Source organism: Carassius auratus, unplaced genomic scaffold, assembly GCF_003368295.1.
Source record: "Carassius auratus strain Wakin unplaced genomic scaffold, ASM336829v1 scaf_tig00019316, whole genome shotgun sequence".
Classification (NCBI taxonomy): domain Eukaryota; kingdom Metazoa; phylum Chordata; class Actinopteri; order Cypriniformes; family Cyprinidae; genus Carassius; species Carassius auratus.
The window spans coordinates 166,892-179,624 of record NW_020524947.1 but is presented as its reverse complement, the minus strand read 5'-3'; the positions used below and the strand labels follow the sequence as shown (position 1 = coordinate 179,624).

Genomic DNA, 12,733 nt, shown 5'->3' with positions numbered 1-12,733 from the left:
CAATGGTCAAACTGAGAGAGCCAACCAAGATTTGGAAAGGGTGTTGCGATGTTTGGTTTCCAAGAATCCTTCCTCCTGGAGCCAACAACTGTCAGTGGTGGAGTACGCCCACAATACTTTACCAATATCAGCTACGGGCCTATCACCGTTTGAGTGTAGTGTAGGTTACCAGCCACCTATTTTTCCCAGTCTGGAATCCGAAGTCGCGGTTCCCTCCGTTCACGCCTTCGTCCAGAGGTGTCACAGCACTTGTAATAGAGCCCGCGAGACTCTACTCCAAGTGGGGGCACGCACCAAGGCTAAAGCCGATCGCCACCGGTCTAGGCCTCCCGTATACGTCATGGGTCAAAAAGTGTGGCTTTCTACTAAGAACATTCCTCTCCGTTCCGTCTCTAATAAGTTGGCTCCCAAATTTATTGGCCCGTTCACTGTCACCAAGATCATTAGTCTGGTGGAAGTCCACCTCAAACTTCCTCCAGTGTACAGGAGAATTCATCCCGCCTTTCATGTATCTAAAATAAAGCCTGTATTTCATTCTCCTATTAATCTGCCTACCCCGGTCCCCCCCCTCGTAGACTCGTAAACTCGTAGATACGGAACCTACGTATTCGGTCGATCGTATTCTGGACTCTAGATGGAGGGGACGTGGATTTCAGTACTTGGTGGACTGGGAAGGTTACGGTCCGGAGGAGAGAAGTTGGGTGCCTGCTAGAGACATCCTGGATCACTCGCTTATCGATGATTACAATCGACAGGTAAGGGAGTCTGGAGACGCCAGAAGGCGTCCTTAGGAGGAGGGATACTGTCACGGTTCATGAATGCACTGTCTTCTACTCGTCTCATGTTACGTCATGTTGATTGTTTCATGTGGGTGTTACCAAGCGGCAGCTGCAGCTCATTCCACCAGACTACTTAATGCCCTGTCTTTCATCTCTTGTTTGTCAGATCGTTGTTCGAGGTCCTCCGTGCTTCATGTCTGTCTTCCACCAGATCTACTTCGTTGTGTCTTGTTCCAGTTCGGTCGCTCTTGGATTAACCAGTCATCATCACGGATTACTCACCACCACCTCCTCCACCAGCGCACTCAAACATATATACATATACATATATACATATACATATGTGTGTGTGTGTGTATATATATATATATATATATATATATATATATATATATATATATATATATATATGACTTACTATCTTTGACTTACACAATGCCAACTGAAAAGTCAGTAGAATGTACATTGTACTTGGAGATACATTGGTAGTTTATTATTATTTATTTTTTACTTGTTATTGTTGTTTTATATATACATTTTTCATTATTATTATTATTATCATTTTCATTTTATTTTATTTATTTATTTATTTATTTTATTATTAATATTTTATAATTAGATTTCTTTTTTTTTTTAAAGATCCCAATCTTGTTTTGTTTACAAGAGGTTTTTTGTGTTTTTGTAGGATTTCATGGGCTGACTCATTTTTTGATACAGTTCTGGTATCATTGTTCAATGTTTCCAAATTTTTCGATTTGCTCAGTTAACGCTAGAGGGACAATTCTGGTTCACTTAAATCTAGAATTGATTTTTGGTTAATATCGGTCTCTTTATCCAATTTTGTCAATAAAGTTGAAATCTTGCCTTCTCCTTTGTCTGACCATAAATCTATCATTCTATCTTTCGATAGCCCTTCTAATTACTCAAGAATGTATAATTCATATTAGAAACTTAACTCTACTTTATTAGAAGATGCGGAAATTTGTCGGTCTGTCATATCTAGGATTACTTTTTTCTTAACACAGCTCAAGCCGAAGAAAATTTTGGTTCTAATTGGGAGCTGCTAAAATATAATATTAGATTAATTTATCTATAAAAGAATCCACTCATGATAAAATTTGTGACATCCCAGTCAAATATCTAGGTGTAATTATATAATTTTCTGATCTTAATATATGAATTAAGATCAGAAAAAGAGTAATAATAAGTAATAAAGTAATAAAAAGAGGAATAATACAAATAGTAGATATAAAAATAAATCTCTTTTTTTCCACAATTGGTTTGATAAAAATAAAGTTTTAGTCAGCCAACTTTTAGATGATCATGGTGTTCTTTTTACTTATGAACATTTATGCAAGAATTCTCTTTTCCAGTCCCCCCAAGAGAATATGTCTTTGTGTTTGGTGCAATTCCTGACTGTATTATACCATGAATAAAATCTGGCCCTAAAAGGCTCATTAGACTCTCCTCTTTTTGACAACACTAACTTATTTGTTGACCAAAGTCTTTTCAATACCATGTCAAACAAAGACATTCGTTCAATTATTAATAGATCTCAGATTTCTTTACCTGCTTGTGTGAGTTTTTGGAATAATATATTTAGTGATATAAAATGGGAAGATGTTTGGCTTCTTCGACAAAAATTAATCTTACCTAATAAAGTTGTTGAAGTCTCTATTAAAATTATCCATAATTGTTATCCAATAAATTATAAACTTGCTGAATTTAACAATAGTATTTCACCCAATTGCTCCTTTTGCCTTCCGTATGAAGAAATGATCAACCATTTGTTTTGGGACTGTACTTCCTGTAAAGTCTTCTGGATTGATTTTTCCAATTTTGTTAAAAAATATTTATATTCAAACTTTTGTTTAACCCCTAAAATTTTGTTTTTTGGTTGTTCTTTGAATTTAGACCCTTCTCACTGTAAATTTATTATTAATTTATTGCTTTATCTGGCTAAATTTTACATTCATAAGTGTACATTTTCAAAGAAAAATCCCTACTTTTTTATTTTCAGGAAAGATTTTGATCTGTATGTAAACTCTTTAAGAAACTCGAATAATTCTATTGCATGTAAGACTCTTTCATGGTGTAAGTTTTATAAGCTAACATAGCTTGCTTTTGGGATATTGTTTGTAACCCTCATTGTCTTTTGTTCTAACTTTATCTTTGTAATTGTATTTGTTGTTGTTGTTTTTTTCTATTGCATAATAAAAAATAAAAAAAAAACTTCTTGCCAACTTTCTGGTCTTTCTTCTTCTCGTCGCTTCGCTCCAGTCCAGCGGGAGGCGCTAAACACATTCGTTTGTTTGACAAACACAATTAAACCTCAGAGGAAGAAGTTCAGTTTCTCCACTCTCCCACGCTCTCTGTTGTTGTTATGTCGGTGTGCTGCCTTAATACAAACTGTTATGTTTCTAAAAACAAAGTACAGTTTTTGAATCAGTTCATTAAATACCTGTAATATTCTCTTCCTCACAGTCGTGACTGAGTTTTGAAGCAAGCAAGAATATCTGGAGGAGTTTATCATCTGAACTGAGATCTGCTGCTGTGAAGATGGAGTTTGTGAAAGAGGAGAGAGAAGAGAACACGAGTGAACCAGACACCAGCACAATAAAACAAGAGGAACCAGAAACAAAACACGAGGAACCAGAAACCTGCAGAATAAAACACGAGGAAACAGAAATAAAACACGAGGAACCAGAAACCAGCACAATAAAACACGAGGAACCAGAAACCGGCACAATAAAACACGAGGAACCAGAAATAAAACATGAGGAACAAGGAGGTTGGTGTTTATTCTGTGTGTGTGTGTGTGTGTGTGTAAGCATATTAATAACTTAATAAAACTTTTTCATATATATATTTAGTTATTAAGCGTGATACCACTGTAATCGGCACAATCTGTGCAACAATAATATGCTGTGCTGCACGGATGTTGCCTACATGTTTGTGTTTTTGAAAAAAACGATTATTTATGGTTAGTGAATTTTTTTTTTTTTTAAGTCACTGAAATAAGGCCATGATACACATACAGAACATTTGTTCACAAAACATAATAATATTCTGATCTCATGATAAATTTTATTTTGAATAATGTGTATTACCAGACAGTTGAACAGTATTTTTTCTACTATCAAATGTGCACCAGCTACTGTTTGGTTACCCACATTCTTCAAAATATCTTTTTTCTTTTGTGTTCACCGCAAGAAAGATATTCAAGGGTTAGTTCACCCAAAAATGAAAATTAGGCCATGTTTTACTCACTATCAATAACTCTTTAGGTGTATATGACTGATTTATTTCAGATTGATCCAATCTACTTATATAAATAATTATCCTGGCTCTTCCAAGCGTTAGAATTGGAGTAGTTTTTGTTCAATAGTCCAAAAGAAGTCAAATAAAGTAGGGATGCACCGAAATGAAAATTCTTGGCCAAAACCGAAAAAGAGAAAACCAAGGCCCAAAACCGAAACACCGAAAGAAATTATGCCAATTATTAGTACCATTGCATTTATTGCTATGACCATGTACTAACTTTACTAAAATGAATACATTGCAATTGCATAAATTAATATTAAAGTTTCAAAGATAATTACAATTACATGAATTATAAAAATACATAATTACAAATTATGCAAATATTTAAGCACATTGTAACCATGCACAGTATAAAACACAATTAAAATAAAATTCAAACTAAACATTTATCCCACTCATGTGAATATTAATATTAAATAATAATGTACAGGCTTACTGGCCTACAGAAAGGTTTTAAAATGAACCATCTAGCTGTTGAGCAGTTGAGCTTGTCATCTGCCTGACATTTGAGAAATATTTGAGAATCAGAATCAGAAAGAGCTTTATTGCCAAGTATGCTTACGCATACAAGGAATTTGTTTTAGTGACATAAGCTTCCAGTACACAGAGACAATAACACACATACAAAAAAAAAAAAAGATTTACAAATTGGCAAATAAATAAGTGTATAAACAATTGTGCTATAAATGATAATGGAATAGGATTGAGTGAGATGCAGGAATGTTCAAGGATGGAGGGTTAACAAATAAATATAAGGATATTGCACGTTTATAAGCATTAGTAGGGAACATTTAACTGTTCATGAGGTAGATTGCCTGGGGGAAGAAACTGTTTTTGTGCCTTACTGTTCTGGTATTTTCTGGTATTTGTCGTCTGCAAACTTTAGGAGCTTGACAGAGGGGTCTTTAGAGGTGCAGTCGTTGGTGTACAGGGAGAAAAGCAGAGGGGAGGAACACATCCCTGAGGGGCACCAGTGTTGGTGGAGCAGCTGTTTGATGTGAATTTCCCCAGTCTCACTAACTGTTACCTATCTGTCAGAAAGCTGGTAATCCACTGACAGATAGAGCTAGGAACAGAGAGCTGGGTCAGTTTGGTCTGAAGGGCTGTTGGGATGATGGTGTTGAAAGCCGAACTAAAGTCCACAAATAGGATCCTCACATAAGTCCCTATTTTGTCCAGATGTTGCAGGATGAAGTGCAATCCCATGTTGATTGCATCATCCACGGACCTGTTTGCTCGGTAAGCAAACTGCAGGGGGTCCAGTAAGGGTCCAGTGATGTCCTTCAGATAAGCCAGAACCAGTTTTTCAAACGACTTCATGGCGACAGACGTTAGAGCCACAGGTCTGTAGTCGTTAAGTTCTGCTATCTTGGGTTTCTTTGGGATGGGGATGATGGTGGAGCGTTTGAAGCAGGAAGGCACTTCACACAACTCCAGGGATCTGTTGAAGATCTGTGAAAAGATGGGGGCCAGCTGGTCAGCACAGATTTTCAGACAGGCTGGTGTAACACCATCTGGGCCTGGTGCTTTTCTTCTTTTGTTCTTCTTGAAGACCTGGAGCACATCATCTTCACAGATTTGAAGAGCCGGAGGTGTGGAGGGTGGGATTGCAGGATGTGTTAATGGTTGTGTAGGGAGATGGTCAGCATGGGTGTTGGGGGTTTCAAATCTGCAATAAAACTCATTCAGGTCGTTAGCAAGTTGTTGATTAGCCTCAGTGCAAGGGGATGGTGTCTTGTAGTTCGTGTTGGCTCTTAGACCTCTCCACACTGAAGTTGAATCGTTGGAAGTAAACTGGTCTTCCAACTTTTTAGCGTAGGTCTTTTTAGCCGCTCTGATCTCTTTGTTCAGTGTGTTCCTGGCCTGATTGTACAAGACCCTGTCCCCATTTCTGTAGGCATCCTCTTTGGCCTGACGAAGATGTCTGAGTTTTACTGTAAACCATGGCTTATCATTGTTGAATGTTAAATAAGTCCTGGTAGGAATGCATATATCCTCACAGAAACTAATATAGGATGTTACGGTCTCTGTGAGTTCGTCCAGATCGGTGGTAGCATCTTCAAAAACACTCCAATCAGTGAGGTCAAAACAAGATTGTAAATCCTGCTCTGTTTCGCTGGTCCATCTCTTCACAGTCCTTACTACAGGTTTAGCAGATTTAAGTTTTTGCTTGTAGGACGGTATAAGATGAACCAGACAGTGATCAGAACGTCCCAAAGCTGCTCGTGGAACAGAGTGATATGCATCCTTTATTGTGGTGTAACAGTGATCTAATATATTACTGTCTCTGGTGGGACATGTAACATGCTGTCTGTATTTTGGCAGTTCACGGGAGAGACTGGCTTTGTTAAAGTCCCCAAGAATGATTAAAACAGAGTCCGGGTGTTGTGGACGGAAGCAAGAGTCCGGGTTTTGTGGACGGAAGCAAGATGGCGCCAGTGTGTTGGTCGGCTTGCCGTCAGCTCCGTCAACTTCTATGTTTGTTTATGTTGTCACTCACGCTATGTCGGTACTGTCCCGTTGTTGCTACAAGGTCATATGATCGGAATACTTTGCTGGATCTCAGAAACGCACTGGTGACCCCTGTTCTTTACGACGGATGTCACCCTCCGCTGATTTACCCCATCGCTGAGTGCGTCATTCGGCTACCTTGCTGTATCTCTAACCGGAGGAAGCGTCGGAGGCGCCGAGGCAAACGTGGAGGCGTCCGAGTGAAGATCAGGAGAGGAGCGAGTGGTTCTCCTGTAGAATCAGGTCTTTGCCAGCTCTCTCAAGCCATCCTAGGTCGGAAGGATCTCTACCTGGCTCGACGTTCGTGGGATTCGAGGTACTCTTGTCACGTACACATTACCCTGCATCATCAAGCCCTGATGTCCGTTAGCTCTGCTTAACCTAGATTGCCTGTCCGCAGCGGTGGGGTGAACTCGCTGAACATCCTCTCTTTGGAATACTCTCGCTGCCCCCAGTCTGCGGCCTTTTTAAATGCAAAAGTGGCCCTGGTCAATAGCAGGTCAGTGTCTAACAAGACTTTTATTTTGAATGACTTTTTTTCCAGTCACAATCTGGATTTTCTGTTTTTAACCGAGACATGGATTAGCGCTGGAGTTGGCCAGTCGTCTGTTTTTAGTGAACTTTGCCCAACTAATTGTTCATTTATTAGCACGCCGAGGTGCGTCGGAAGAGGAGGCGGTGTGGCTCTTGTCTTTAGGAACAATTTTAAATTACGGACACTGTTTTCAGGGACTTTTTCCACTTTCGAACTGCAATGTGTAGTTGTAGAATCTGTTATGTCACCATTGGTTTGTGTACTGATCTATAGGCCCCCTAAGCCTGACAAAGACTTTATAACTGAATTCTCTGACTTTCTTTCTCAGTTTTTGTCACTGTATGATCGTCTCCTTATACTTGGTGACTTTAATATTCATGTTTGCTGTCCGGATAGACCTATGGTTAGCAAATTCTCTGTTGTAATAGAGGCCTTTGGCCTTACGCAACATATAGATAAAGCTACTCATAAACTGGGACATACACTTGATTTAATTTTATCATATGGTTTTAATGTCGATAATATTGTGATTGAGGAGGCCACTTTCTCTGATCATAAGCCTATTACATTTGACATCTCCCTTTTCAGTTCCCAGCAAACTGTCAGAGTTCAGGATCATTACTGTCGCCAGATACATTCTCTTACTGCAACTCAGTTTTCTGATAGTTTTTTGAGTGGAAATGTTGCATCTATTATTGCAACAGAGGCATCGTTCTCCTCTAGTCCAGATGAAATAGTCAACCTTTTTCACTCATCTTGCTCTTCCATACTTGACTCAGTAGCACCTTTCACATACACTCGCTCCAAACTAAAATCTCATTACTGGTTAGATGAGAATACACGCTCTCTTAAGGGCCGTACACACCGGGACGAATATCGGCGCGCGTTATTCGCCAGCGTTTTCCAACACGTTTTTTGTGTTCACACCCAAGCGATTTTCGCTGACGATGAGCCGAGTGAACATGCAAATTCATTCCCTGACATTAGATGGCGCTTAATGTAAAACAGAAATACCCCTGTACACAAGGTGGCGCTGCGCAACTTTACGCTTCTTAAACTCGCTTTTCACTCAGAAGAAGAGTGCAAGTATTTACGCGCTTGTCAGAATCATACAAAGAAAACATGAATATTTCAAGCACCAGTAACTCTAGCTCCAGTTCCAGCGATGAAGAAATTATTGTTCTGTTGAATGAGGAAAGACGCCGGAAAAGACGCCGATTTTGGGTACATCCCATAGTTACGAGAAGAGAAGAACATGGGGAGTTTTATCGACTGGTACAAGAGCTGAAAATGTATCATGAGCGTTTTCGGGGGTATTTTAGAATGTCCGTCAGTGAGTTCGAAAATTTACTTCAACAACTGGCTCCCTTGCTGACGAAAGAACAGACACACTACCGTAAACCAATCGACCCAGAACAGCGTTTGGCCGTGTGTTTACGGTGAGTTCGTTTACATAATTCTTCACTTCAAAGAATGTTGTAAAAACATATGTGGAGCGTTGTTAAAAATTAGTATTTCTATTTCAGTTTTCTAAGCACTGGGGACTCGTACCGCTCTATTGCGTTCAGCTTTCGACTTGGTGTGTCAACTGTGGCTTCGATAGTGAGTGAAACCTGTGATGCATTGTGGCACTGCCTCAGAGATGAACATTTGCCAGTGCCTACTGAAGAGATGTGGAGGAGTACAGCCAGGAGATTCCATGAAAGATGGAATTTCCCTAACTGCTTGGGAGCCATGGATGGGAAACACATATTCATCCAGGCCCCTGCAAACTCTGGTTCTCTATACTTTAATTATAAAGGTACATTCTCCGTTGTATTGCTGGCCTTAGTTGATGCAGATTACCGCTTCCTGGTGGTTGATGTGGGGAGCTATGGCAGCAACAGTGATGGAGGAATCTTTGCCAATTCTGTACTGGGAAAGGCACTCAGAAATGGAACTCTGAATGTTCCCCCACCAAGTGAACTTCCAGGTGCTCCTGAGCTGGGAAAAGTTAACCATGTCATTGTGGCGGATGAAGCTTTTCCGCTGAAACCATATCTCCTCCGGCCATACCCTGGACGCCGCCTCCCCACAGACAAGAGAATTTTCAATTATCGTTTGTCTCGGGCACGGCGCATCTCTGAAAATGTATTTGGCATCCTCAGTCAACGCTTCCGGGTTTTCCAAAGAACTTTACAGGTTCAACCAAGTGTTGTTGACAAAGTTGTCAAAGCTGCTTGTGCGTTGTGCAATTATTTGCGCCCGAACGGAAATGACCAGAATCGTGCCACAGAGGATGACCATGATTGTGAGCAACCACTACAAGGCTTTGAACATTGTAGGGGGCAGCGGGCATCTGTGGAGGCCCAAAATGTCCGAGAACTGTACAAAGAGTACTTCAACTCACCAGCAGGAGAAGTTGCTTGGCAGTATGACCATGTGAACCATGCTCTGGGGAACAGATAATATCAACCTATAAATTTGAGCCATTTTAATTACATTTTCCATTGAGAAAACTGCTAGTGTATGTGTATATATACAATTTCTGTGAACTTGAATACACTATCAAATCTATTGCATCTGATTCTTCATTAATTAATATGGCAGCACTCACCACAGCAAATTAAATATTTTTGATATAACATGTTCTATCAAAGTTAAAGCATAGTTTTTTTTTGCAAAAAGTAAAGTATTTGGTCACTTCAACATATACTTATTTACAACTAAATGTAAGTTGTATTTTTGAAAATGTGTATTTTTAATAAACATTTTTACTAGCATTTTCTTTAAAATGTTCTCATTCCCTGCACAATGCTGTGCCCAAAATGGTTATGTTCCTGTAGATTGATAACTGTTGCCTATAAATGCAGTGACTCCATAATTAGCCACATAGCTATTTCAATAAGAGGTCAAGAATACTTATGTACAAATATATGCCAAATCCCAAAATATGTTACATTACTTTCAAGTCACTTATGCACAATTTCTTTTGGAAAAATGAAACATTTTTTAATGAACTACAAGTTGCAATAACAATCACAAACATAAAGTAAAAAAGGGCGTCAGAAAAGGTTGTGCAAATAAGTCACAATGACTGTAGTGCAAGTGAACAATAGTGCAAATAAACATTTATGAAACGGCCATTTTCAACTAAATTTCTTGAATGTAAAAAAACAAACAAAAAAAATACAGAATTAAAATGTATACAGTAAACATCTATTAGGGTAGCCAAGAAGTTGTAGAGCAGCCATAGTTTGTTGGGGTCTGTGGGGGGACCTGATGGTAGGACACCGGTGACTGCTGTGGAAAAAAAGCAGAAGAGGCCTGGCCAAACTCAGCATCATGCAACAGCTGATGTATTTTTAATTTGACTGAAGACTGTACGGCTGGGGACAATCTCCTTAGTGCTGGTATCAAGCCAAGAGCAAACAAGTAATTTTCATCATTTTGTTGCTCTCTTCGTTGCTCTCTGCGCTCCTCTTTCTCTCTTCTGCGTTCCTCTTTCTCACTTTCCCTGGCTTCTTTGGATAAAAGGTACCGGTCCAACAAGTCTGGTGTCTCTGGCCGTTTTCTTTTGTTGAAAGTAGACCTGGTCACAGTTGGGCTGGAGAAGGATGATCCTGGAGACGTGCTTGCTGATGCTTCTTCTCTGTCGCTGACTTCTTTTTGAACCACCACTTGCTCAACCCCTTCATTCATATTTTCAGGAGAAATATTGCTGTGAACACTGTAAAGACAAATTCAGTTTACATCAGAAACAATAACTCACACTGTGGGCCATGCCACACTTCATACCCATCTTGACAAAATACTCCAGAGCTTAATGTTTAATTACTAATTTAGTTTAGATTCATACAAATTTTAATGTACCATATGTCAGGCAACAAAATTTCAGCAGAGGTTACCTATACACAGAACATAAACTAATATATTGAACTAGAGGTGTGATCGCATGGTGAACAGGGAACATGCAATGATATCATGTTAATCAATGTTTAATGTCAATGCATTATAGCAGAGCTCACACAGCTATGTATTGTAATGTTCTAATAATATTACCTTCGAAATTCAGTTGATGTTGCGAGGAACTCCATGACCTTCATAAATTTCCACGTCTTCTTGTTTTTAGCAGCCTGTCCACTTCGGCAATCATCTTCGCGCTTTTTTCGTGTATATGTATCTCGCAGGCTTTTCCATTTGTGTTTTACCTCCTCCACTACAGCACACAAACGATGGCGATTGTCAAACGTTTGTAGGAACGTACATGAAAGACAATTAAATTAAATGAAACTCACCATCAAGGCCCATTTGCTGTGCAATACCACTCCATAACAGTTCTCTTTTATCAAGATTTTTGTAATCGCTGTCACGTTTGTCATATAGTTCTTTGTGTTCCGACACCAACGAGACCAGCAACTCTACATTCATCTTGCCTTGCATCTTCTTCGTCTTATTTCTTCCCGGCAGTGTAGACGCTACTTGGCGTATATCTTCTTCGCCGTTACGTATGTGTGCTCACAGCAAGACAGTTTTGTGTTTGAGCGCCCCCAAGTTGTGTTTTACTGTAACTTCAGAAGCTCCAGACACGTGTGCAAAAGTGCCATTCTCATTGGTCGTATAGTTTTTGACGCGGTGCGTCAAACCAAAAAAACGAACCCGAAGCGTTTTTTAAAAAATGACTCTTTTACGCGTGGCGTTTTTCGCGTCGGTGTGCACACTCACATTGGCGCCCTTTGTTTAGTCACGAGGCGTTAAACGTCGGCGAATATCGCGCGCGGAATTCGTCCCGGTGTGAACAGGCCTTTAGGCAGGCCTGTCGTAAAGCTGAAAGGAAATGGAAAAAGGATCATCTCAATGTTTCTTTTCAAATTTTTAAATCTGCATTAGCTTCTTTTCAGGCAGCAGCAAAAATAGCCAGAGCAAATTACCTCTCTGATTTGATCAGTAAACACTCAAACAGACCTAAAATTTTATTTAGTACAATAAACTCTGTTATCAATCCCTCAAATTCCCCAGTTGTTGATGTATCTACTGATACCTGTGAGGGATTTCTTAAGTTTTTTAGTAATAAAATTGAGAACTTTAGATCAGTGTTTACTCCCACCTCATCTGCTACTCCACCTGGTTGCTCAGGCGTTCTGGCTACTTTTAACCAATTTCAGCCCATCTCTCTCATTGAATTGAGGAATTTAGTATCACATATGAAACCTACTACTTCATCTTTTGATTCTATCCCCTCTTCTATTATAAAGGAAGTTTTTGATGTAGTCGGTCCCTCCATTCTGGTCATCTTAAATCTATGTCTTGCATCCGGCACTGTCCCTACATGTTTTAAGCATGCGGTTGTCCAGCCCCTGCTCAAAAAACATGATCTCGATGTTAAACTCCTAAATAACTACCGTCCCATTTCCAAGCTTCCTTTTATCTCAAAAATTTTGGAAAAAGCCGTTCTGTCACAGCTGCTCCCCTTTTTGACCACTCACAATATACTAGAACCTTTTCAGTCAGGTTTTAGATCATTTCATAGTACTGAAACCGCTCTGCTCAAAGTAACCAATGATCTTCTCCTTACACTAGATTCAGGTGATAGTGCCATCCTGAT

General features: G+C 39.5%; 3 protein-coding genes across 4 annotated transcripts in view; 2 read left to right on the top strand and 1 right to left on the bottom strand.

Moving 5' to 3' along the window:
- The window catches only part of LOC113076213 (zinc finger protein 271-like), a 197,861-nt gene that overhangs the window by 153,508 nt on the left and 31,620 nt on the right, over positions 1 to 12,733 (top strand). The gene's annotated exons all lie outside the window — the stretch shown is intronic.
- On the top strand, positions 6,396 to 9,911 carry LOC113076209 (protein ALP1-like). Of its 2 annotated transcripts, XR_003281138.1 has the most exons (3): positions 6,396 to 6,930; positions 7,015 to 8,588; positions 8,676 to 9,911. XR_003281138.1 is itself a non-coding variant. In XM_026248869.1 (2 exons), exons 1-2 carry the CDS (start codon positions 8,272 to 8,274, stop codon positions 9,595 to 9,597), a joined length of 1,239 nt encoding a protein of 412 aa, XP_026104654.1. In that variant the 5' UTR covers positions 6,485 to 8,271; the 3' UTR covers positions 9,598 to 9,911. The 2 variants fall into 2 exon arrangements, 1 of the variants encoding a protein (XP_026104654.1); XM_026248869.1 differs by having other exon boundaries at positions 6,485 to 8,588.
- Positions 10,305 to 11,901, bottom strand: LOC113076217 (uncharacterized). The gene is made up of 3 exons (XM_026248880.1): positions 11,427 to 11,901; positions 11,191 to 11,347; positions 10,305 to 10,858 (listed from the first exon to the last, which is right to left on the bottom strand). Exons 1-3 carry the CDS (start codon positions 11,569 to 11,571, stop codon positions 10,351 to 10,353), a joined length of 810 nt encoding a protein of 269 aa, XP_026104665.1. The 5' UTR covers positions 11,572 to 11,901; the 3' UTR covers positions 10,305 to 10,350.

Coding starts and splice junctions, on each gene's coding strand:
- LOC113076209 (XM_026248869.1), top strand. CDS start 8,272: ATGAATATTTCAAGCACCAGTAACTCTAGCTCCAGTTCCAGCGATGAA. Junction 8,589..8,675: donor CGTTTGGCCGTGTGTTTACG/GTGAGTTCGTTT, acceptor TTTCTATTTCAG/TTTTCTAAGCACTGGGGACT.
- LOC113076217 (XM_026248880.1), bottom strand. CDS start 11,571: ATGCAAGGCAAGATGAATGTAGAGTTGCTGGTCTCGTTGGTGTCGGAA. Junction 11,348..11,426: donor ACAGCAAATGGGCCTTGATG/GTGAGTTTCATT, acceptor TGTGTGCTGTAG/TGGAGGAGGTAAAACACAAA. Junction 10,859..11,190: donor ACATCAACTGAATTTCGAAG/GTAATATTATTA, acceptor TTGTCTTTACAG/TGTTCACAGCAATATTTCTC.